Source organism: Vulpes lagopus, chromosome 2, assembly GCF_018345385.1.
Source record: "Vulpes lagopus strain Blue_001 chromosome 2, ASM1834538v1, whole genome shotgun sequence".
NCBI classification, from domain to species: Eukaryota; Metazoa; Chordata; class Mammalia; order Carnivora; family Canidae; genus Vulpes; species Vulpes lagopus.
The window spans coordinates 156,011,963-156,038,754 of NC_054825.1; the positions used below are offsets into that span (position 1 = coordinate 156,011,963).

General features: G+C 38.6%; 2 protein-coding genes across 3 annotated transcripts in view; one reads left to right on the forward strand and one right to left on the reverse strand.

The window, feature by feature from the left end:
• Positions 1-26,792, reverse strand: part of LOC121485690 (centromere protein P) — a 222,021-nt gene that overhangs the window by 135,299 nt on the left and 59,930 nt on the right. The gene's annotated exons all lie outside the window — the stretch shown is intronic.
• Positions 5,543-25,098, forward strand: OGN (osteoglycin). The gene is made up of 7 exons (XM_041746389.1): positions 5,543-5,674; positions 6,630-6,877; positions 8,986-9,076; positions 18,040-18,198; positions 20,072-20,274; positions 22,344-22,439; positions 23,300-25,098. The coding sequence occupies exons 2-7, from the start codon at positions 6,704-6,706 to the stop codon at positions 23,468-23,470; spliced, it is 894 nt and encodes a 297-aa protein (XP_041602323.1). The 5' UTR covers positions 5,543-5,674; positions 6,630-6,703; the 3' UTR covers positions 23,471-25,098.

Genomic DNA, 26,792 nt, shown 5'->3' on the forward strand with positions numbered 1-26,792 from the left:
TCTGGTCAGGACGTGGTAAAGTAGCTCATGGTTTCAAGAAGAGTTCAGGGGTGTGTCTGTAAACAGGTTACCCAGCTGCAGGGCCCAAGGAGGAAGCAGGTTAACACCATCTTTGCTACCTGAAAATGACCTTGAGGAATGCATACCCACCCCAAGTATCTCTCATTAAAAAACAGAACCCAATGCTTTCCGTCAGAGAAAGTGAAGAATAAAGTACTTCACTAACCAGCACATCAAGATTGCACAACTATCTACCATAGCTATAGGCAAAACCAGTTGATCTAGTATTTACAAGAGGGGGGGAATGAAAATTCATCTGTTTTCTTATTACACATAAAAGTATTAATTAGCTACTAAGCTGAACTGTATTTGTGACCATTGACAAATCCAAAGCATTCCATGAACCAGGTTTAGTTAACATACAAAGGCATAATACACAACTAGTTTTTTAAAGGACATAAAGGATATTTCATAAATTTACTCACAATAAAACTGGTTGAAAATGGTTAGCTTGTGCTTACATACCGGAAACCCTCTACATTTTCCCTTTATTCCTCAGGTTGGGACCACTAAACTAAAGTGCAGATGTGTGCATATCATGTAACACACTTAGCCAACTCCAAGGGGAAAAACAGAAGAAATCAATCTTGTCTCTACTGTATACTTTTGCTGTTGCAAAGAATTCATAGGACCTGAAGGACGGCTAGAACTAAAACCCTGGTTTCCTGATTCCAAAACCATTTTTTCCCCCAAATCCTGGAAATAAAGTTTAACAGCAGCTGGAAACAAAATTAAACCATAACAGCTAAAAAATCTAAAGTTTCTTATATGTCCCAAATTCCTAAATAAATATAACTGTCTAGCAAGTAAATATCACATCTCATGAAAATTACATGGAGCTTACATTACTTTACTAACTTAGGCTGCGAATTTGCTATACAGGGATGTATATACTACTTGGAAAAACTCACTAGTACAGTATGTTTTTAACATGAACCCTTCCTCACATCAGGTCATAACTCTCCCCTCATTAAAGTTCACCCTTCAGTCTGGTAAATACTTGGGTTCTCATCTTTATCTCATCTCACCACATGACTAACTAGGCTTCAGGCAAAAGAAGATTTGAGATGGAGATCAAATCATAGACTTTCCATAAAGTCCTAGAATGTTGCCTAAAAGGAACTATAAATATCTAGTAACTCAGCGATTCTCAGTGGCAGCAATTTGGCCCTCCAGGGTAGGATACTGTGATTTGTAAGAAATATATTAGGTCTTTATATTCATGGTTCCTGGCTCACAGCTCCCAAAACCTCTTTCCTAAGCACAGAGGGTGATTAAGACGTCTTTTGTTATGTTAATGAAGATGACTTTGGGGGCTGCCAGGAGAACCAAATGAACTTCAGTCCCAAAGCCACGTGCAATCTGTGGGGAGGGGAGATAAATCGGCTAGAGGTTGACTTGGCCAATGGCCAATGACTTAGTCAATTAGGACTATGTAAGGAAGCCTCCATAAAAACCCAGGATGGGTAACTGGGGCTTCCAGTTGAACAGAAGAAGATGCCAGAATTGTGGTGCACCTAAGCTCTATGCCTTCCCTAGACTCTGTCCTCTGCATCTCTTCAATTCACTGTGGAGTCAGTTCCTTTGTCACAACCTGTAATAAACTGGTAAGCTTAAGTGTTTGGAACTTCCAAAGATGGAGTGGTAGGGACAATTCTCTGTGCCATGACCCTTTGTGAAGCCTAGAATAGGTCCTATGGCAAGAGCCTGTGAGGGCCTCTCAGGGCTGACTGTAAGAACTTTGGACAAGAGAATTAGTATTTGAGGGGCTTTACTAGCATGTCTAGGATGCTGCTGCAGGAACTCCCTAATGGGGATGGCAGTGCCCGGAAATGCAAGGAAGAGATTCTTATGAGCAGGGAACCTCTTTTCCATGCCCCCAGGACTGATTCTGGAGCTGTGCAGAAGGCTGCACTCCACTGTCACGTGGACAGTGCCCTATGGACAGCTCTCTACTGAAGAACAAAGAGCTGCCTGGTTTAGGGACAACAGTTCCAAGGTAAATGGACAACATCCTGTCTGGAAGGCCACCACCCTGACTAGAGAATATAAAAACAGATCAGTGTGGTGTGTGGAGCTGCATGCTGTTTTTCTAGCAGTGATGAGGAATCGAACAATGTTAAGAGACCCTATGTATAGATTTTTACTCATTCATGAGCAGCGTCCAATAGCCCAGCCATATCGTCAGGTAGAACGGCATTGGAATCTTGGCCTACTAACAGGAATGTCCATATGGAACACAGCTCTACGGAAATAACTGTGGGTATTTTAGAAGTGTATTAATGTTGGACATGTCAATACCCACCAGAAAACCTGCCTTCTAGTTTTGGAAGATGAGTAGATTCAACATGCATGCATCCCCAAGTGCTCCCTAGAGACGGCCACCTGGGCCTAGGAAACGAGTACATTTGGGGAGACTGCAGCACTGCAGGGACTGGCTGAATCTAGAATCTCTTGCACCCTCTGAGGCACAAAATGCCGATATGAACTGTTCTGGCAACAGGAGAGACAGAGGCTACAGGTGCTGTGTAGCAGAGACCCTATGGGAAGGTCCTGACGTGTCTGAGAACGCACCCCGATGTGGTCACCTTGGAGGCTATCAAGGGTTCCTGACAGGAAGAGGTACTGACTCTGGACTGGGCTTTGCTGACCTGGTGATAGATGCAAACGTTCAGAGTGATACAGAAAACCAGAAAAGAAGATATTCCACAGCCAGCTGTCCTCTCCTCAGACCAAGGAACTCACCTAATGTCCAACCGCAAGCAGAGAGAAACAGCTTACGGAAAGAATTTTATAGAGCACTAGGATGGGCAATTAAACATTGGTTGTCTAAAACAGGAAAGGTTGGCTTACAAGCCTGCACAGGTGTGCTCACCTCAACGTGAACATGAATGTGGCTAAAGGAGTGTCCCCACTGGATACATTTATGTGTTTTCTGGTGGATCTGGGAAAGAGTGTGTGTGGGGGGGGAGGTGCCTTTGCTCTTTGTTCTCTACATCACCTCAGCTTTTTCTTTTTTTCCCCTAACTGACGCCACTACAAGGGTTGGAAGCAAGGATGATTCCATGTCTACAGCCTTTCCAGTGGAATTCCTAGGGGCCTGATGGGGCAAAATGTGCCTTCCCCCACCTGATAAAAGTGGAGCTAACCATGAGCAACACTGCGCTTCCTGGTGGTAAAATGAACCTCCAGTGCTGAATGTGCCTAACCTCATCTGAACAGAAGTGGACTGAAGGGGATGGACTCACCATGCCAGTACTGCTGCCTGCAACCTAGACCAGGACAGGAGCCTGATCCAATACCCCTCTCTGAGATGGGGAAGTTTGGGTATAAACAGAGAGAATAAAAAGCAGTAGCTAAAGGTAAGGGAATAAGTATGTTATGTAATGAGGGAAATCCAGCGTTACCCAGACACCCAGACAGAGGCTCAGAACAAGAGATACTGTCTCAGCTCGATGATACCAGATACCTGAAAGGACGTTACTGAGACCACTCCTGCTTTTAGAACCTCACAAGTTGGCACAGAAGCCTGCAAACCTAAGTGGCCTTGCCCTGGGAGACATTTTCATAAGATATGAGCATGGACTGAACAGTTTTTTTTTTTTTTAAGATTTTATTTATTTATTTATGATAGAACTAGAGACAGAGAGAGAGGCAGAAACACAGGCAGAGGGAGAAGCAGGCTCCATGCCGGGAGCCCGATGTGGGACTCAATGCTGGAACTCCAGGATTGCACCCTGGGCCAAAGGCAGGCGCTAAACCGCTGAGCCACCCAGGGACCCCATGACTGAACAGTTATTAATGACTGAATGGGATTCTGGCAGTGCACCAGCATCTTTTGACTTTTATCATTGTTTGGCGGTGAGGGACCCATGTTCAAGGACCAGGGGATGGATTGCCGTGCTGTGATTTAGAAGTATGTGTTTGGTCATTCAAAGGGACAAAGTATTGAGATAATACTGGTTTGTCACAGCTGATGGGGGTGAGGGGTGGAGGAATGCTACTGGCATCTAGTGGGCAGAGAGTGGGGATGCTGCAAAATGTCCTACAACGCACCACAAAGAATGATCTACTCCAAGATTTCAATAGCGCGGAGGTTGGAAAAACTCAGCAGTAACTACAGTCCAACAGATAAAAACACTGAAGTCCAAAGAAGTTAACTTGTTCAAGATCACTGCAAACCAGGGAAGTGCCTTCAGGGGAGAAATGGCATTTTAGTAGTCTGAGTGCATTTGTCTGCACTTCTGGCAGAAACTGGTGCCCAATAAATTTACTTCACGGATGAATACCAATAAAACTGTATTCACTGGTCATGACTTCCCAAGGAGAGATGTTATAATTCACAGTATATTTTTCTGTAGTACAAAGGATCACACTGTATTTGACATTAGTAAAGCGTCCCATCTCTAGGATTCTCTAAATCTGACATTTAACATCTATCCTGTTCACTTCTCAACAAATCTGCCACACAGTGCGAAACAAACTAACCAGTATTTGCTGTTTCATTTTAAGATATTTGCAAAGACTCTGAATATTTTATTGTATCCTTAAAGCCATAAAATTGACAATTTCTATCAGCCCAAACCAGAGAATATCACAAAATGTAAAATAATTCACATTCAAATAAAATCATGAGCATTCAAGTCTTAGATTTTCCAAGCTATAATTTGAAAGACTCTAAAGACAATTTTAAATAGAAAAGGACAAATTGGTATTCTTTTCTGTTTTATAATAAAATTTATTCATACCCATATCTATTGGATTTTTGGTTTAGAGGAGAAAGAAATGTTACCCTGAATGCTAAGAGCACCAAAGAGTGATAAAATGAAAGTGAATCTTTACGATGGTCATATATAGTTATCTAAAATACCATTTAAACTTTTAAAAATCAAATTTACAATTTAAATGATTTTTATAGTTTCCTTATTTTAGCAAACGAAGCTATCTTTACTATCAAAACTCTGAATTACAAATCAAATGTATTTTTTAAAAGCTGATTTCTCAGACTTGGATTTTTATTACATGTAACTAAAATAAAGGAGGGGGGCCCCAAATGATTAAACTACATGATAATTTATACTAAAAGTAATTTTTGCATTGGAAATTTCTTGACTATATACTAATTATGGTACTACAGCAATATTTTTACCCCTCATAAAATTAAGAGCACAGACTAGGTTTTGATTTGGTGTTTTATTTCATTGAAAAAGCAGAAGTTTTTATCTTCTGGGAAAGCATTAAAATAAAAAGCAGGACTTTAAAGCTATGTCATCTTTACAAATAATACTCATGAAACCTTAGTGCTCATTACACAAGGTACACATGTGAAAAATAACACAAGCTTACGGTAATTAGAAGCAGACCAAGCACGGCAGCTGAAAATGTTTCAAGCACAGCTCTCCAGTACAACACACTACATTTCACCCCAGAGAAAGAATGTTGGCAAGGATCTCTACCACATGCAAACTGCATTTAAAGCTGCTGGGCCCTGAAACTCCATGCAGCAGTTTGAAACTGATCCACAGCTTTCCTCCTTCACCTACCACTTGGGGCTAATACACACGCATGAACTTCTATTGAGGAAAACCACAAAAAGCTTCAAAAAGCTACAACGGTAGGCTCTTCTTTCACATATTCTTTTAAATATCATTTGTTAAGATGTGGGATTCATCGAACAGTCTTGATAAATGCAAAGGCCACCTCTAATTTTTAAGTTTCAGTTACCTTGAACAATTGTAACAAGCACTTAAATATGTCACTAGATAATTTTAACATCCCTGCAGGCAAGAACCTTGCTGCAAAAGTCACAAAACCAGGCTTTTTAGCCACTGATTTTTGACAAGCTGGCATCTACAATGCAGCACCAGCAACTCTGATTCTGTCTGAAATTACTTTAAAACTCTGAAATGCGCATCACTGAGAAGCCTAAGAGAATCTTCCTCAAAATCCTTGATTAAATTCTGTATTTTTTCTAGTCTGCAATACTGTGTTTTTCATAGTATAAATTCCAAAAGCAATGCTATTAACTAAAAACAATGATGTCAATGAAAATTACAAGACTAAGAAAATTAAAATTATGGCTTTTCCCATATGCTTTATCACCTAGAAGTGTTAATGATTACTTTTCATGTTAAATTTAAAGTTTTAAAACTCTTGGAACTTATTTCTATTCCTACCATTCCTACCATTACAAATCAAGGTTCTTATAAAATAGCAAAGTTGAAATATGATATTTTTAACTCACATGAGACAGGATCATGAGTCTTCATTTTAACTATTTAAACTACAGGTATCCTAAGACTTCAATTGCATACAAGTACCTTTGTTTAAAGCACCTTAATTATTAACGAACTGAAATTTTCAACATTGCTTGGGTTTTGACAGAAAAATAAATAAAACCATTTTCTGAAACTATTTTTAAGAACGTCACTGATACATGAAAACTTTTAGCATCTAATTAAAGATCACTAAGGGTTAAATATTGTTCTCTGGCCCCTACTGAGTATACTCTGCCAAAAGTCCTCTAAGCTTTTAAATATTGCTTCGATGGTCTGCGTTTTTACTTCCAGGGAAAAAGAGAGCATTGTCCCACAGTCAGCAGGCCACTAGCTTATTAACTTCCAGTCACCTTGACTTTGCTGACATGAAGACTCTGCAGTCTACACTTTTTCTGCTCCTGTTTATACCTCTGACAGAGCCAGCACCACCAACTCTGCAGGACTCACGCATGACCTATGATTATGGAACAGATAATTTTGAAGAAACCTTGTTTAGTCAAGATTTTGAGGACAAATATCTGGATGGAAAAAATATTAAGGTACTTTATTTCTACCCTAAATTAAACTTCTAAATTAGTCACCCATTTAAATGCATGGGTTTTTTTCTATTGTGTCTGATAAGGTAAGGGGAAAGAAAAAGCACTTTAAATGAAAGTAATTCAAAATATGCCCAAGATTATATTTTTAAAGTATGCATGTCTCCCAAATTAATAAAAAGAATCTATTGTAACCAAACAGTATCTATAGCAACCAACATAAAATTTAAGATGATCTCTTACTGGTTGAAGATTTATAAGTAGTGTTATACAATGCCCTATATTTGTGTATTATATTGCCTCAAAATAAAATAGGAGAAATGTGTATTAGGAGAAATAATCTTGGATTACCAGCTTAAGGTTTATTATTTTAGAAAGAAGTGGTTCGTGGAAATAAATACTGCTTATTTTGGTTTCTACAGCATTTCACAATAACTTACATATGGTAACAAAAAATGAAAAACGCCTCAATGTGAGGCTTAATTTTTAATCAGTTTCAACAATTTAGACTAACAATTTGTACGAAGTGACTGTAATTGTCCTTCAGTTAATACTCTGCAGGGATGACTTCACATCTTTCATACTCCACTTGCATGGGCTGAGTAATTACTTGTGGTTTTCTTGGCACACAGAAATGAACGCTGGGTAAGGAAAAAGTTAATGCAGCACATAAGTATCTGCTCCTGCCTACTCTGTGTATGCGTGTGTGCCATGCACGCATGCACACATAGAATGGAAAATGAGAAAGGCAGCCAAATATATAACAATGTTGATTTTTTTTTCTTTTTTAGTACACAGGACCAAATGTTAACACTATAATTTCTTTCAATGGAGTTAATATGCTGGTATTATTTTTGCCTAATATTAAGACAAAAAGGATTGGTACCACTAGTCATAGCTTCAGAAATTCTTTTTAAAAGTGCTTATCATAACAATCAACTATTGGCTTACATGGATGATTAGAATCTTTAAGTTAAGAAAATAATTTCAAAATTCCATGATCTCTAAAAAGTAGTAAGTTCTTTGTTTCTCTTCACATTGCTTTAGAAGTTCTGCTCTTAATATAAATGTAGGAACTCGTATTTGTGGATTAAAATTCAACAGCACTTAATATACAGATTCAGAGTGGAGGGGCTGTTCAAGCAGAAGCCATGTGGGAGGAAAAAGGAGTTAAGATGGAGATGGAAGGCAAATGTGCTTTCAGAGGGTACACACTGGTGGCCCCACGCCATCTACATTAAGTCTAATGGCAGAAAATGTTCCCTTCCAGGATAGGAGAGAGTGATACAGACCCCCAGGGCTAACAGCCTGGACTGGAGGTCCCAGTGGGGCAGGCAAAAAGAATAAAAGGGCCAGGTGTACTGCAGGCATGTAGGTAATGATGGGCCACATGCAGAAGAAGCCAAAAGCCTGCTCAGTGCCCAGCACAAGCACCATGACTTGTGCTTCAATCCTGCTGAACATGGTAAAATCTGCCATCAGGAACTCAATTAAGGCAAGACCATAAAGAATAATTAAAAGACCTACCCTACATAAAGAGGATCTCATTTCAAATTTCACTTCAGAAAAACTAAATTCTGAGTCAGAGAGCCCCTTTCAGCTCCCATTTGAAATTTCAATATATTAATTAGGAGGCACAGAGTTCAGCTTTTGGAGATTTAAAAAACAAACAAACAAACAAACAAAAAACAGACCTGGTTCTTTCTTATACTCATGGAGTTGACAGTCTGGAGTGAAAACAAGCTACACAAATATTTGCCTTATAAGTTAATGAATGATGAAGTGGAATTATGTATGCAGCACAAAAGAGATGCCACTATGACCATGAGAAGACAGGTGCTGTGATCCTACGCTCTTTAGTTTTAAGATTTATTTATTTGAGAGAGGTGAGGAGGGGTAGAAGGAGAGGGAGAAAGAATCCCGAGCAGACTCCCTGCTGAGTGTGGAGCCCAACGTGGGGTTCCATCCCATGATCCTGAGATCACAACCTGAACTGAAACCAAGAGTTGGATGCTCAACCCATTGAGCTACCCAGGCACCCCATAACCTTAAGTTAAAACTCAAAATTAGGCTTTTTCAAACCTAATAACAATTTTTTACTTTTCTAATAGGAAAAAGAAACTATACTACCTAAAGAGAAAAGTCTTCAATTACAAAAAGATGAGCGTGTAATGCTACCACCCCTCAAGAAGGAAAATGATGGTAAGTGTGCATACCCTCTCATCTAATTATCTTAAAAGGAGCTTTAATAAATAGATAATGGAAATTTATTCCTTATGGTATAAAAAATGACCTCAAGCTATATTAAATTCAAACAGTGGACTTTTATCTCCAATGATAAAGTCAGCTGGTGTGTTAGTTGGGACATCCACTGCCACCCCGTGCTATGAGTGAGAATCATGGGGCAGGAACATTCAAGAACAATCCGAGTCCCGAGTATATACTGTGTGCTTCCATCTGTATAAAATCAATTTCAGAAACAGTGACTTAACAACAATGATCTGCAAATACTATGTGCAACCTGAGGATAATGGAAATAAAATGAATTCTTAATTGCAACAAACAGAAGACACAGAGATGGCTATATATATAAATAATATATGCTTCAATGAAAACAGAAAATTATAAAATAACATCTTTCTTAATTGTTCCTATGTATTTATTTTTGATCAAAGAACAGCATTTCACATGACAACATTAAAAAAACACACACACACTAATTGGAAAGACATCCCTTGCTCTTGAATAGGATGATTCTGTATCATAAAGATGTCAGCTCTCCCTAAATTTACAATAACCTACTTTAAAAGCTGGTGAAGTTGATTCTCAAGTTCACATGGAAAAATCAAATCTGCACAAATAGCTAGAGACTCACAGAAAAATGACAGTTGTCCTCAGGAACCAGATGTATCTCATAATAGAACACAAAGTCTCTGTGTTTAAATACATGTAATACTGGTGCAAGTACAGAAAGTTCAGAAATAGAAATACATATAGAAATTTAGTATATCATAGAGAAGTCACCTTAAATCACTGAAGGAAAGATGGTATTTTTAAAGATTTTATTTTTAAGTCATCTCTACACCCAACATAGAGGCTCAAACTCACAACCCTGAGATCAAGAGAACAAGGCTCCACCAACGGAGCTGCTAGGGGCTTCAAATCATGGTGATTGTTAAAAAAAAAAACAAGGCTGTTAACTAACTGGAATATAAATAAGAACTTCAGGGGCACTTGGGTGGTCAGTTGTGAAGCGTCTGCCTTCTGCTCAGGTCATGATCTCAGGGTCCTAGGATCGAGCTCCACCACGGTCAGGCTCCTTGCTCAACAAGGAGTCTGCCTCTCCCTCTCCCTCTGCCTCTACTCCTGCTCTTGCTCGCTTGCTCATGTTCGCTCTCTCTCAAATAAAGTCTTTAGATAAATAAATGAAAACAAAAAAAATTTTAAAAACTAGTGTTGGACAACTGAGTGGTCAACTGAAAAGAGACAAAAATTAGATCCATACTTTACCCAGAAAAACAAATCCCTCCATATAAATTAGGGTCTACATGTAAAAAGTGAAACAATGCAAATATGAGATGATAATCTGGGTGTGGGATGCCTCAAAATCCAGACAAAATACTAAAAAAGATCAATAAATTTGACTTGATGAAATCAAATGTTTTCGTGGTAAAGAGCATCATCATAAATGAAGTCAAACACAACTGAAACCTGAGAGAAATAAAGTTAGTATCCCTAATTTATAAATAACACATAAAAATCCAGGAAAATATTGACTAAAAATCCATTGGAAAAAAACAGCAAAAAATATGAGGACAATTCAAAAAGTGACATAAAAATGACCCTTAAACATGTGAAAAGATGTTCTATCTCACACATAGAGAAATGTAAGTTTAAATTGCCCTGAGATATAAATTTTTAACCTATCTGATAGCCACAAATTAAAGCTGTTATATTATACCACTGGCAAGGCCATGGAGTATCAGATACCCTCATATATTGCTGGGAGGAATACAAATTAGTATAATGTCTTTCGACAGGAGTTAAAAAATTATCTAACAGAACCAAACATGCATTTACTTTGTGATATAGCAATCAACTTCTAGGAATTTACCCTACAGATATACCTCTGAAAGGAAGAATATACATACATACCATCATAGAAGCATTGCTCACAAATGCAAAATTCTGGAAACAATCTAACAATCCATACAATGAAGACAGCTTGGATGAAGTATAGCAAATCTACACCAGGGAGGGGGATCCCTGGGTGGCTCAGCGGTTTAGCGCCTGCCTTCAGTCCAGGGAGTAACCCTGGGGTCCCAGGATCAAGTCCCACGTCGGGCTCCCTGCATGGAGCCTGCTTCTCCCTCTCCCTCTGTCTCTGCCTCTGTGTGTGTGTCTCTCATGAATGAATAAAATATTTATCAAAAAATCTACACCGGGGAATACTACTCAATTATAAAAATGAATAGGGAAGATCTCTATGAACAAGAAGTGATTTCCAGAATATATTACATGAAAAAAAAAAAAAAAAACCACCTCTCATCAAAGTGCAAAAGACTATGGCATGCTGCCTTTCATCCAAGAAAAGAGATGAAAGAATACATCAGCTCACTTGTGTGGGAAGAAACTCAAGAAAGGCAACCTGTCACAGAAGGGACCAGTGGTGGAAAGGAGAGAGAGATGGGGGGCAGGAGGGTCTGGGACTTCCCTGAGTATACACTTTCTGTATAGATTTGATTTGAGAACAAGGCTATATTTCACACAGGTAAACTAACAAATCTATTTATAAAAAAAAATCAACAAAGATGAGATAGAAATGGCATACAATTGGAAACAATTTCATTTTAAATGAATAACATAACACACTAAAAGGAAACAAATTTAATCCAAGTGACCCTTAAACACAGGATTTTGACTATAGGCCTTCAGGCTAAAGACAAAATAGAATGGACAAACAGTACAATTCCAGGTTTGTTTTCTACTGTGTTACAGGTCAACAATAATGAAACTAATGCGTGAGTGCTGGGTAAACACTACACTGGGTAAATTACTAGTACTGAGTAAAATACTACCCTGGATAATGAGAGCCAGGTTTCTCAGAGTGGGAGAAATTGCTATAAATGTGGTGAGGGGGAAGGCCAGAGTGAGCATGGTGGTGCTGGACTACAATAGAAGACCATAGTTTGGACACAGAGGTACAGACATAGGTACAGACCCCCGTTTTACTCTACTCTGCAAATGCTGCATTTCTTATTTTTATTTTTTAACACAAATCGAAGGTTTATGGCAACCCTGTGTGGCACCAGTCTACCGGCACCATTTTTCCAACACCATTTGCTCACTTCATGCCTCTGTGTCACACTTCGGGAACTCTCAAAATATTTCAACTTTCCCCATTTATTTGTAACGGTGACCTGTGATCAGTGATCTTTAATGTCAACACCATAATGTGGGGGTACCATGAGCCATGCCCATAGAAGACAGGCAACGTGACTAATAAATGTTGTATGTGCTCTGACTGCTCCAGGGACCAGCCATCCCCCCATCTCTCTACTCCTCTTGGAGCCCCTCTAGGCCCTGAGACATGACCCTATTGACATTAAGACATTGGATGACCCTACTGTGGCCTCCAAACATTCAAGTGAAAGGAAGAGTCACACATCTCTCACTTTCCATCGAAAGCTAGACATGAAGCTTCCCCCGAATACCCGTCAAAACCCAAGACAGGCCAGAACTGAGGCCTCTTGTGCCAAACGAGGAGCCCAGGTCTGAAGGCAAAGGAAATGTTCTTGAAGGACATTCCAAGGGATACGCCCTTGAACTCCCCTGAATGATGAGAAAGTGAAACAGCCTCACTGATGACATGGAGAGTCTGGTCTGCATGGAAGCTCAAACCAGTAACAACATTCCCTTCCGCCAAAGCCTCACCCAGAGCCAGGCCCTGACTCTTCAGTTGTGCACAGGCTGAGCAGCTGTGAGGAAGCTGCAGAAGGAAAGCTGGAAGCTGGCAGAAGGTGGCGGGGGTAAGGACAGAAGCTGTCTCCATGATGTAAACGTGCAAGGTGAAGCAGCGAGTGCTGACAGAAAAGCTGCAGCCAGTGATCCCGAAGATCCAGTGAAGAGAGTGCACGGAGGTGCTCACACTCAACTACAGATTTTCCATACAGATGAAACAGTCGTCTGTGGGAAGATGCCATCTAGGACTTTCACAGCTAGAAAGAAGGCAATGTCTGCTGCAAAGCTTCAAAGGACAGGTAGACTTTGTTAGGGGCTAATGCAGCCAGTGACTTTAAGTGGAAGCCAATGCTCATTGACCCTTCTGAAAAGCAGCCCTTGGCAATCATGCCAAATCTCCTCCACCGACGCGCTTTACATGGAACAACAAAGCTGGGGACAGCACATCTGTTTACAACATGGGTGACAGAATATTTTAAGCCCATGGTGGAGACTTACTGCTCAGGAAAAATCATTCCTTGCAAAACATTACTGCTGGATGGCACTGCACCTGGTTACCCATGAGCTCTGAGGCAGATGGAGAAGATTCACATCACTTTTGTGCCTACTAACACAACGTCCATCTTTAGCCCATGGAGCAACAGGTAAATGACTTTTTTTTTTCCTAAAGATTTTATTTATTTATTCATGAGAGACACACACACACAGAGGCAGAGACACAGGCAGAGGGAGAAGCAGGCTCTCTGTGGGGAGCCTGATGTGGGACTCAATCCCAGAACCCTGGGATCATGATCTGAGCTGAAGGCAATCACTCAATCATAGTCCTCAATCACTGAGCCACCTAGGTGCCCCAATTTTTCACAATTTGCATATTTAACTCAATAACAATTAAATTTTTAGCAGGCTTTTTGAAATCAAGAAGCTGACTGAAACTGATGTGGAAATGCAAGGAACTCAGAATAGGCATAACAGTATTGAAGAATACAGTTGGAGGATTTACAGTACCTAAAATGCTACAGGAAGCACAAAATTGTATATTAGCATAAAAATAAACAAGAAGGGGCAGCCCCGGTGGCTCAGGGGTTTAGCGCCGCCTACAGCTCAGGGCGTGATCCTGGAGACCCAGGATCGAGTCCCACATCAGGCTCCCTGCATGGAGCCTGCTTCTCCCTCTGCCTGTGTCTCTGCCTCTCTCTCTCTCCTCTCTGTGTATTCTCATGAATAAATAAATAAAATCTTTAAAAAAAATAAAATAAATAAACAAGAAGCATCCAGGAATATATTTAGACAATAGGGTCAACTGGTTTTTTACACTAAAGCCAATGCAACATACTGGGAGAAAGATAATCTTTTCAAAAAAATGGTGCTGAAAAGTCAGGTAGTTCTAGGTTGAAAAAGAAAGAGCTTTGACTCTTTCTGAGACCATATATAAAAATTAACTAAAAATGGACCCCAAACCTAAATATCAAGAGCTTACCCTATATAACTTTTAAAAAAAGGATAATAATGTAGTGTTGCAAAGATCTCTTAAATACAACACAAAAAGTACAACTATAAAGGAATTAACTGTTCTTCATTAAAATATAAAATGTTCAGAAGGAACAAGCCTCAACATCATCAAAGCCACATACAAAAGACTCAGAGCTAGTATCATCCTCATGAGGAAGAATTCAGAGCCCTCCCCCTACAGTAAGGAACATGACAGAATGTCCACTCTCACCATTACTATTTTAACACAGTACTGGAAATCCTCATCACAGTAATCATACAACAAAAAGAAATAAAGGCATCCAAATCGGCAAGGAAGAAATCAAACTTACTATTTTCAGGCAACATGATACTCTATGTAGAAAACCTGAAAGACTCCACCAAAAAATTGCTAAAATTGACACAAATTCAGCAAAGTCGCAGGATATGAAACCAACATACAGAAATCTGTTGCATTTCTCTACACCAATAATGAAGCAGCAGTAAAAGAAATCAAGGAATTGATCCTATTTACAAATGAACCAAAAATAGTAAGATACCCAGGAATAAACCTAAGAGGTAAAAGATCTGTACTCTGAAAACTATAGAACACTTATGCAAGAAACTGAAGACGACACAACAAAATGGGAAAAAATTTCATGATCACGTTTGTTCCTAGAACAAACGTTAAAATGTCTATACTCCCCAAAGCTATCTATATATTTAATGCAATCTCTATCAAAATACCAACAGAGCTAGAAGAAACAATCCTAAAATTTGTATGGAACCACAAAAGACCTCAAATAGCCAAAACAATTCCGAAAAACCAAAGCAAAGCTGGAGGCCTCACAACTTCAGACTACAAAGTCATATTATAAAGCTGTGGTCATGGGCAGCCCCAGGGGCACAGCGGTTTAGTGCCGCCTAGAGCCCAGGGCGTGATCCTGGAGACCCTGGATCGAGTCCCACGTCGGGCTCTCTGCAAGGAGCCTGCTTCTCCCTCTGCCTGTGTCTCTGCCTCTCTCTCTCTCTCTCTCTGTGTGTGTGTCTCTATGAATAAATAAATAAAATCTTAAAAAAATAAAAAAACAAAGCTGTGGTCATCAAAACAGTATGTTACTGGCATAAAAGCACACACATAGATCAACAGAACAGAATACAGAACCCAGAAATGGACGACCCACAACCATATGGTCAACCAATCTTTGACAGAGCAGGAAAAAATATCCAATGGAAAAAAGTCTCTTGAACAAATGGTGCTGGGAAAACTGGACAGTAACATGCAAAAGAATGAAATTAGGCCACTTGCTTAAACCACACACAAAAATAAATTCAAAATGGATGAAAGACCTGGGGTGCCTGGGTGGCTTAGTGGGTTGAACATCTGACTCTTGGTTTCTGCTCTGGTGGTGATTGATCTTGGGATTGTGTAATAGAGCCCCATTTGGGCTCCGCACTTGGTGTGGAGTCTGCTTGTGATTCTCTCTCCCCTTCTCCCTCTGCCCCTCCCCCCATTTACACACAACACTCTCCCTCTAAAAGTAAGTAAAATCTTAAAAAAAAAAAAAAGATGAAAGATCTAAATGTGAGACAAGAAACCATCAAAATCCTAGAGAACACAGGAAGAAACCTCTTTGACCTCGGCCACAGCAACTTCTTATTAGCCATGCTGCCAGAGGCAAAGGAAACAAAAGCAAAAATGAACGATTGGGACTTGGTCAACATAAAAAGCTTCTACATAGAGAAGGAAACAATAAAACTAAGAGGCAGCATAGGGAACGGGAGATGTCATGCGCAAATGACATAATCTGATAAAGGGTTAGTATCCAAAATCTATAAAGAATTTACCAACTCAACACCCAAAAAGCAAATAATATAGTTAAGAAATGGGCAGAAGATATGAATAGACACTTATCCAAAGAAGACACACAAATGGCTAACAGACACATGAAAAGATGCTCAACATCACCTGGCATGAGGAAAATACAAATTAAAACCACAATAAGAAATCACCTCACACCTGGCAGAGTAACTAAAATTAACAAGACCAGAAACAACAGATGATTGTAGGGATGAGGAAAAAGGGGAACCCTCCTGCACTGTTGCTGGGAGTGGAAACTGGTGTAGCCACTGTGGAGAACAGTGTGGAGGTTCCTCAAGAAGTTAAAAATAGAGCTACCCTATGACCCAGCAATTGCACTACTGGGTATTTACTCAAAAGATACAAAAATACACATTCAAATACACATTAGAAGGGGCACATGCACCCCAATGTTTATAACAGCATATCAACAAAAGCCAAACTATGGAAAGAGCCCAAATGTCCATCGACAGAGGATGTGGTGTGTGTGTGTGTGTGTGTGTATATATGATGGAACATTACTGAGCCATCAGAAAGAATGAAATCTTGCTATTTGCAATGATGAGGATGGAGTTAGAGGGTATTACGCTAAGTGAAATGAGTCAGAGAAAGACAAATGCCATATAATTTCACCCATACGGGAAATTTAGGAAACAAAAAAGATGAACAAATGGGAAGTAAAAAAAAAAAAAAAAAAGAAAGGAAGAGAGAGGGAAGCAAACCATAAGAGACTCTTAACTCTAGAGAACAAACCGAGGCTTGATGGAGGGAAGTGGGTGGGGGAGGAGCTAGATAGGGAATGGGCATTAAGGAGGGCACTTGTGAGGAACACTGGGTGTTGTATGTAAGTGATGAATCACTGAATTCTATTCCTGACCAATATTCTAACCAATATTATTATTCTATTCTAACCAATATTACACTATGTATTAACTTACTAGAACTTAAGTAAAAATGTGGAAGCAAAAGAATGTTTCCCAGTCAAAAGACATTGATAAGAAAATAAGACAAGCCACATGGAGGAAAAGATTTGCAAAACAGAAATGTGACAACTTATACCTACAATATATACTCATAATTCAATAACAATACAAAAAATCATTTTAAAAATAGGCAAAAGAGGGCAGCCCTGGTGGCGCAGCGGTTTAGTGCCACCTGCAGCCCACGGCGTGATTCTGGAGACCCAGGATCAAGTCCCACATCAGGCTCCTGCATGGAGCCTCCTTCTCCCTCTGCCTGTGTCTCTGCCTCTCTCTCTCTCTCTCTGATGAATAAATAAAAATCTTTTAAAAAAATAAATAAAAATAGGCAAAAGATATGAACACTTTACCATGAAAATATGTGGAAGGCAAATAAGTTTATAAAAAATTGCTCAACTTATTAGTCGTTGTGAAAATATAAATTAGAACATGAGATACCACAACATACCTCCCTGGAATGGCTAAATTAAAAAGTCTGATCAAACCAAATGCCAAGGAGGACGTGGAGAACCTAGAATTCTTAGGCACTGCCGAAGGACTGTGATACCGCACAACCTGTATGGAACACAGTGTGGGGCTTTCCTCTGCAGGTGCTCAGCCACTCTGATCTAGCCTATTCTCCCTAGAGAAACAAAAGCATTGCATCCACACAGACTTCTACATAAATGTTCACAGCAGCTTTCCCAGGAAATAGCCAGAAAACCTGGCTGAAACTGAAAACCAAAAACCCATAAGGAAGGACTATATTAATACCATGAAATACTACTCTATAATAAAAAGGAATGGACTGCTGATACATGTGATAATAGATGATTTTCAAAATAATCATGCACAGTGGAAGAAACTGGATAAAAGCATATCAGTTTGTATTTTTATGGTTTTGTTTCCCAATTTAGAAATGCCCACGTGCCTGTTGTGTGTTTGCTTAAGTGGTTCTGTATACTGTGAAGAAGTTGACATTGATGCTGTACCACCCTTGCCAAAGGAATCAGCCTATCTTTATGCACGATTCAACAAAATTAAAAAGCTGACTGCGAGAGATTTTGCAGATATACGTAAGTTAATTTTAAATAATTCATTTTAACTCATGTTAGTATTAACCTCATATAAACACATTTTTAGGCACTTGTGGCCCATCACATCTAGGGTAGTCACAGCTGGAGTATTTAAGTATCGACATACTTCACAAAAATCGACTGGTTTGTTGGTTCATCTCCTATCCATTCAAGTGTCCCCTCTCATCTTTCTTTATTGGTGACTTCAGTGTCTATGTTGACAACCCATCTAACATTTGGGCAACTATGCCTTCTCAACCTCAGGACTTTGAGACTCGTTTGCCTCAGCCCAGCAGGAGCACCAGCATAGTTGGAGTGCTTCTCTAATCCCAATGACTGATTCACAATGCTACCTTCACCACAAGCATAGAGTCTGCTTTTCTGTACTCTAACTCAGGGTTCTTAAACCTGGCTGTGTACTAAAAACAAAAATACTGCTACCAGGCCCTAGTCTCAGAGATTTCAATTTAGGTCTAAGGAGAGGCCCAGGCATGGTCACAAACCAGCACCAAATTCCTCACACAATTCCCATGTGGAACTAATGCATTTTTTAACTCCTTTCTGGGATGCTGGCCTCTAGGGGCCGTGAGTGCACCACATTGCCCCACTTCTGTATTGCCAAGTCCCAGGCCTAGATCACAACTTCTAAAGGATCCTCTCGCCTGCTATGTTGTCAGGTGCGTCTGAAGAAAATCACGCCCAAAAACGCACACTGGCCCACTGCACATTTAGGAGACCCACCTTAAGAGCATTCATGCTGTAACTGGTAGCTCCCAACCGGTCCAAGGACAATTTTGCCTCTTTAGTTGTGGATGTACACTTTCAAACTCACCTACTTGGTAAAATTTGTGACCCAAAGTCTCTATATGTAGACATGTGCATGGTGGCAACACACCTGGGTTACCCAGCCAGTGTCAAACAAAGTGACCTCTGCCATCCTGTATCAGCTCTTACACTGGAAAGTGTCCTATCCAGTCTTCTGAGCATCACACCTTCCAAACTGCTGTGCTTTTTCCTATTTAACGTGGTCCCCAAGTGCAGTGCTCAAGCTGCTCACAAAGACACTGTGTGAGGTCATCTTCATTCCAGCGTGAGCTGCAGTGCTCATGGCCATGATGAGTTCAATGTTAACGTATCACTAATATATACTAACTACAGTGCTTTACAACAGAAACATGCATAGAATTTTGTACCAATTGATTGATGTAAATGTGTGACCAGAGGCTCACAGGAACCCAACCCTGTATATTCCCAGGGAGCAATGGTCCATAGTCATTAACTCAGTGTTTGCAGGGACCACCACAAATAATGAATGAGAAGTGACTCCATTTCCTTACCATCCTAGACATATAAAAGTCAAACACACAAACTGAATGTCTGTGTCTGCATCACTTTAACAAATTAGGGAATGTTCCTATTTGTTGTTATTAAGCAGTAAGGTATAGAGAGATTAAGATAACATACCTACACTCACAATGCAACATGCTGGTGTAAAGTCCAAAATATACCTACATGATTCTATTCAATCAAATATTATGCTTACTTCCTATGATTTGCAACCAGAATTTGTTTCAAACTGCCTCAGCATCCTGAGAATTCAAACACAGAAGGATGGAAGGACACTATGAACTTTAAGTTTCCTTCCAACCCTGAGATTCCAGGACTTAAGTGAGAAAGGCCATCAGGACCAGGCACAGAGCAGATGCTCACCTTGAGTTCAACAATGTTTACTGATCTACTAATTACACTCTATTAGATACTAAAAATAAAAGGTATTTGAATGACCTGTTAAACCAATGCTTTTCTTCAGTCCACATAAATGAAACTTTAACTTCAAATTTTTTGTATATTTTCTGTGTATTTTTCCTTCAAGCTAACTTAAGACGACTTGATTTTACGGGAAATCTGATTGAAGATATAGAAGATGGTACTTTTTCAAAACTTTCTCTGTTAGAAGAACTCACACTAGCTGAAAATCAACTGTTGAAACTTCCAGTTCTTCCTCCTAAGCTCACTTTATTTAATGCAAAATACAACAAAATCAAGAGTAGAGGAATCAAAGCAAATACTTTCAAAGTAAGTATTTTATACTATGACCACAGTATCAGTTTTATACAACCAATGATGATATGATAAAAGAAATACTGTTCTAAAATTTTTATATTTAAAAACTATTTTAATTTCATAAATGAAGACATTATTTCCACAATAAATAGTCCTATTATTGGGCTCATTCAATCTAGTTTTCGTGCACCTCACTTGAAGTACATAACTTTACCTTGTTTCGTGGGACTACATTGTGTTGCAGCTTTTTCACCTGTTCACACAGCAAATACTCATTTACACAGATGTGGTTTGTACCCTCATGGCACCAGAATGCTATAAAACCTCAAAATGGGAGTTTTCCTGTGTTTCTTTTCCTTACCATATTAGTAATTTACACATGCCAGAAAATTATTGTTCCAAAAATAAACACTGAATTTTACTTTTTCTACTGAAAAATATTAGCCCATAAAATTCTATAGGCTTTCTTTTGAATTCTAATAATCACAACTAGTATAAAATCCTATATGTACTAACATTAAATACATTTCTTAATTTAATAACTCAAGATACAGGTACAGGAAAAAGGTAAGGTAGCTAGGCTGTGTCCAAATGCACAGCCTATGGAGAAATCACTGTTTCAGCCCAGTCCTGCACAGGTGATAACCCGCTCCAGGTCCTGGGAGGAACCCCAGATAAAAAGATGATTGTGCTACTATTGGCAGCACACCTCATCAAAAGGGAAGTTTGTGGCTTCTAGTGATAACAACTAATAGAAACTCTATCAAGTATTATAAAGTTAATGATAATCACACAAATGTACAATTTGTCCACAAATGAATAATCTGTCAGAAGATGTAAAATACTCCATTTTTCTTTTTTTTTGTTTTTTGTTTGTTTGTTTGTTTACACTTAAGGAGTTCTTTTTCAGCTGTAAGGAACATTATTCTAAAGGCACATCAGAGTTCCTCAAAAGTTAAGGGATTATCAGGAGACTTTTCAAAACAGGACTCACATTAAAAACAAGCAAACAAACAAATCCATATAATGTGAAGCTATGTGATTCTGACTGGTAAGCCATTGACTAACTGGAATAGTAAAGACCAAAAAGGAGTGGATCAACACTTCACAAAAGAAGGGTTTGAATATTCTGAATTTTACACTTGCATTTCATCTTGAAATCATAAAACAATACACAGCAATGAGCTTGCTGATCATGAAGAGTAATTCAACATAGACCTTTCCAGGGAAAAAGTCAAACCTAACTAAAGTATTTAATAAATTGCTCTGGGAAACATCTTACTAACAAGCACATCAGTTAGGAGCATGGGCACACATCATTTTATTGTACGTCATTTTACTGTGCTTCACAGAGACTGTGTTGTTACAAACTGAAAGTCTGTGCCAACCCTGCATGCAGCAAGTCCACTGGCGCCACTTTTCCAACAGCATTTGCTCACTGTGTCTCTGCACATTTTGCTAATTCTTGCAATAATTTAAGCTTTTTTATTATTATTACATTTGTTATGGTGATCTGTCATTAGGAATTACAACTCACTGAAAGCTCAGATGATGGTTAGCTTTTAGCTGTATTCTTTAACTAGGATATGTACACTGTTAGACTTAACACTACTGCACACTTCATAGACTGCAGTATAGTGTAAATGTACCCTTAATATACAACAGGAAACCAAGAAATTCACTGGACTCACTGTATTGTAATATTTGTTTTATTGTGGTGGTCTGGGACTGAACCCACAATACCTCTAAGATATGTCTGTATTCATTTTGCTAGAAATTAGGTCAGATGAGCCAAGAGAAATGTGGGGATGCAGGAGGGCATTATCATCCTTCATAAAGGACGAAAATACACTACTTCTGAAAACAAAAAAATCCTCAAAACCAAATAACTACCAAACCAGCAATTAACAGCACTGATAGGTGTTACACCAATACCTATATACACTTGTATACACACATATATATATTCACATACACAGGTACACACATGTATATGCATGTACATGTGTACACAGCAGGAGTCCTGTGAAAGTAATGTACTGATCTCAGTGATGCTCAAGCCAAGTACCTTTTCCTTACAGAAACTGAACCACCTCTCCTTCCTCTACTTGGACCACAATGCCCTGGAATCTGTGCCTCTTAATTTACCAGAAAGTCTCCGTGTAATTCATCTTCAGGTAGGATTGCTCCTTTCACAATATCTGACTTTAATTTAAATTACTACTGGTCAGTCTTGGGACTCACTAGGAAATTCATTTATTCACATGTAAATTTTGCCTATCGAAATATTACTATATTTAGAGTCCAGCTCATTCACCTGCCTGAAAGCCCCGGCTGTCCAGAGAACCAAGAAAGGATCAGCAACCTAGGTATAAGGCCTATTGTTAGAGTACAGTCTGTTGTCAGGTGTGCCTTTAGCATCTCCCAGTTAATCTGACACATGGGGAGGCCTGGGTGGCTCAGGGGTTTTAACGTCTGCCTTCCGCCCAGGGTGTGATCCTGGAGTCCCAGGATCGAGTCCCACATCGGGCTCCCTGCATGGAGCCTGCTTCTCCCTCTGCCTGTGTCTCTGTCTCTGCCTCTGTGTGTGTGTGTCTCATGAATAAATAAATAAAATCTTAAAAAAAAAAAAACTAAGCTAAAATTGGTCTTTCATCAACACAAGAATTCACATTTGTCCTTTTTACTTTTTTAAGGAATTTTTAAGGACATGGTACCCATTTTGAATTGACACTCTAGAATGGGATGGTTTCTCTAGCTAGTATAATCTTATTTATGCTTAGAATTTTCTGCCACATGGATATTACTCTGAGTAATATGTAATGTGTTCTTCCAACGTAATACCATAGGTGTAAAAAGGCGGGGGTTGGAGGGAGACTCTGGTCGTGCTGAAAGAGTTTTATTATTACGAGGATACACAGGATACACAATATTTTCAAAATCAATTTTTAGATAGAATATTCTGCAAGATCCTATTACATAGCATACAAAAGGTTGATTTCAAACTTCTGAACAATTTTTCCCTTCTATTTTTCAGTTTAACAACATAACTTCAATCACAGATGATACATTCTGCAAGGCTAATGACACCCGTTATATTCGGGACCGCATTGAAGAGATACGCCTGGAGGGCAACCCCATTGTCCTGGGAAAGCATCCCAACAGTTTTATCTGCTTGAAAAGATTGCCTGTAGGGTCATACTTTTAACCACTACCAATGCAGCATATAAACCAAAGTATACACATGCATGTAATCTGTCTCAACAATGTCTAAAGGAGCATAAATATTTAATATTAATTTTGTATCCCACTATGAGGAATTTTACGTTTTAAACAAGGATGTTCAAAAATCTTATACATAATAAGCAAAATTGAATCCAAAGTTCAAAACAAAGTAATGTAAAAATATTTAAACAGCATTATAAAATCCTTATAGTTTATACCATACTGCCATTTAAAAGGTATGTTTTTCATATAAATACCCAAATTTAAGAAGCATTAATTCCATTAATATTGAAATGAAATGATTAAGTCCAAGAAATTTTCAACTATTTGTCTTTCCTGGCCTTTACTGGATCCCTAAAGCATTTAAGGAAGAAGTTCCAAAAACTTTGAAAAACTAAGTATTTCCAGTGATCTCCCATTTTTCTTTTATGATTCACACATTATTCATTATGAAGTAGGAACTCTGTTTTCCCTCTATTAAGGCAGCTATTATATTTTTCTACCCTGAGAAATAGGGTATTACTCTCCTATCTAGGCAAACCTTTCCAAATAAAGCATAATTTTACTCTCTGATAAAGACCTAATAGAGTAATATGCAAAGTTATTTTGTTTTGTAGTCACACAGTTAAAGGCTTTAGTAAAACAGTACAAAATTTTCCTTCCTGTAAATATTAACATTCCAAGTCTACCATAAAACATTTTAAGGAGTCAAGCAGACCACAATCAGTACGCTCATAAAACAAAACGAAGAAGTTGAATGTCCATTCTATTTCTCAAAAAATAGCTATGAAGTTCCTCATTGTAAAGGCTTTCAAATATGACAGGTACTGAGGAATCCTTTTTTACCACCATAGCAATGAGAATCTCATGGTTAAATCTGTTCAAACCTAAGACATGAAAACAGTTCATTTTATGGTGTTACTGCACACCACAGTCATGCAAACTGACTGTATCTTCACAAGAAAGCTTTGGAGCAACATTTTCTAAAGACTCAGGATTAACTGATCATTTCACAGTGTGAATTCATCTGCACTCTAATAGTGATGACTCATGATGGAACAACGCTGCAGGATTAAAGTTCCTAAAATAACCTTCCCTCTTGCCCAAAACCCACTCAAAAGTCCCCACACTGCACTGGGGTTACTTCCAAAACTACCAGTGCTTTGGACACATGAGTCTGAACTATGTACATAAAAATTTCCAATACTGTTTCCAACATAAATCATACATTAGAATCAAGTTGGTCTCCATTTACCATATTTTTAAACATTTGTTTCTGGCTTTCCTTAAGTAGAATGAGCTCCTATCTGTTTTTCAATCTTTCTCCCATTTGTCAAGGTTGACCAAAAGATGAGACTTTTTCATTAAAACATCTGTGATCTCTTAAGGTCATAATAATTACCCCTATACGAGTTATTAACTCATTTATTTTGATAGTAATCATTAACTATATACTAGTTTCTCATTATTTTGTGTGCATGCCTCATTTTTCTGAAAGCTCACTAAACACATCCAATATTCTCTTTATACTTTCAATGTACCTAGCATAATAGTGAGCACATCTGAACTGAATATGCATGAATAGTGCAAAATAAAATTCATTTAAACCAAGGGCTCTGTTTTATTGGGGAAAAATAGAATTTTTATCACAATTTTGAATAAATGAATGGAAACAAATTATAACTTTATCTGGAAAAATAAATTTGATAAAAAGGAGAGCTGAGTGGTGGGACTAACACCAGGAAAAGTGGTCAGAGGAGACATCTCTCATGTTTCTCTCACTCTTTACCTAACTGAAATTAGAGAGGGGGGAAAAAACCAAAGTAACTCGAATTTTAGAGAATTCAAAAGAATGTGATTTACATAAAATAATTAGGAAAGAACACTGGTAGGAGGTCTGAATTACAGAATTATCTTAAAAGACTATTTCAGACTTCCAGATAAGAAGATATGAATAGAAGTACCTGACAACCTCATATATGCCATTTGGTCACAAATAAAGGAATCAGGGAAAGTAAAATTTTGTTGATCCCATTATCTTAAAGAAATAGTATTCATTCTTGACACTGATAATTAAAGAAATTAAGGTTTAGGAACACTGGGTGGCTCAGCGGTTGTGCGTCTGCCTTCAGCTCAGGGCGTGATCCCAGAGTCCTGGGATCAAGTCTTGCACTGGGTTCCCACAGGGAGCCTGCTTCTCCCTCTGCCTATGTCTTTGCCTCTCTCTGTGTGTCTCTCATGAATAAATAAAATCTTTAAAAAAATTAGGGTCTAAAAATAATTTACCCTTACAAAAGTTCCTGAAACTAAAGAAGCCGTGCGCCAACAGGGGGGACACCCTGTGTCTATGGGCTGGAAGACAGAACAGTTACTATGTCCGCATCACTCACTGCAATCCAGACTCAGCATAGTCCCTATCAAAGCCCCAACTACATATTTTGAAGAAACAGAAAAACCCACGCTAAAATTCATAAGGAATCTCAAGGGATTCCAAATAGGCAAAAGAAATTAGAAAAGAATAAGATTGGAGAACTCACACTTTCTCATTTCAAAAGTGAATTACAAAGCTACATTAATCAAAAGTGTGGTACTGGCCTGGACAGGAACATATAAGACAATAGAAGAGACCAGGGATCCGAGAAACAAAACTTTGCATTTACAGTCAAATGACTTTCAACAAAGCTGTCAACCTAGGAAAATCAGATATCCGCATGCAAAAGAATGCAGGTGGACCCCTAGCTTTAACTCAAAAGTTTAACTCAGGGCAGGCCTGGTGGCACAGCAGTTTGGCGCCGCCTGCAGCCTGGGGTGTGATCCTGGAGAGCCGGGATCAAGTCCCCCATTGGGCTCCCTGCATGGAGCCTGCTTCTCCCTCTCCCTCTGCCTGTGTCTCTGCCTCTCTCTGTGTGTCAATAAATAAATATTAAAAAAAAAAAGTTTAACTCAAATTGGATCAAACACCTAAACTTAAATTTACAAGCTTAAGCTATTCAATGTCTTTATGACATTGAATTTGACAATGATTTCTTGGATATGACATCAAAATCACAGATAACAACAAAAATCAATAAACTAGATGTCATCAAAATTAAAAATTTTTGCACATCCAAGGATACTATCAAATGAAAAGACAATCCAAAGAATGGGGAAAAATATGTGTCAATTATATATTTGATAAAAGATTAATATCTAGAATATATTTTTTAATCTCCTATAACTCAACAAGAAAAAAAACAACCCAATTTAAAAATGGGCAAAGAATTTATTTTTTTTAAATATGGCTTAATTTTTTTTTTTAAGATTTA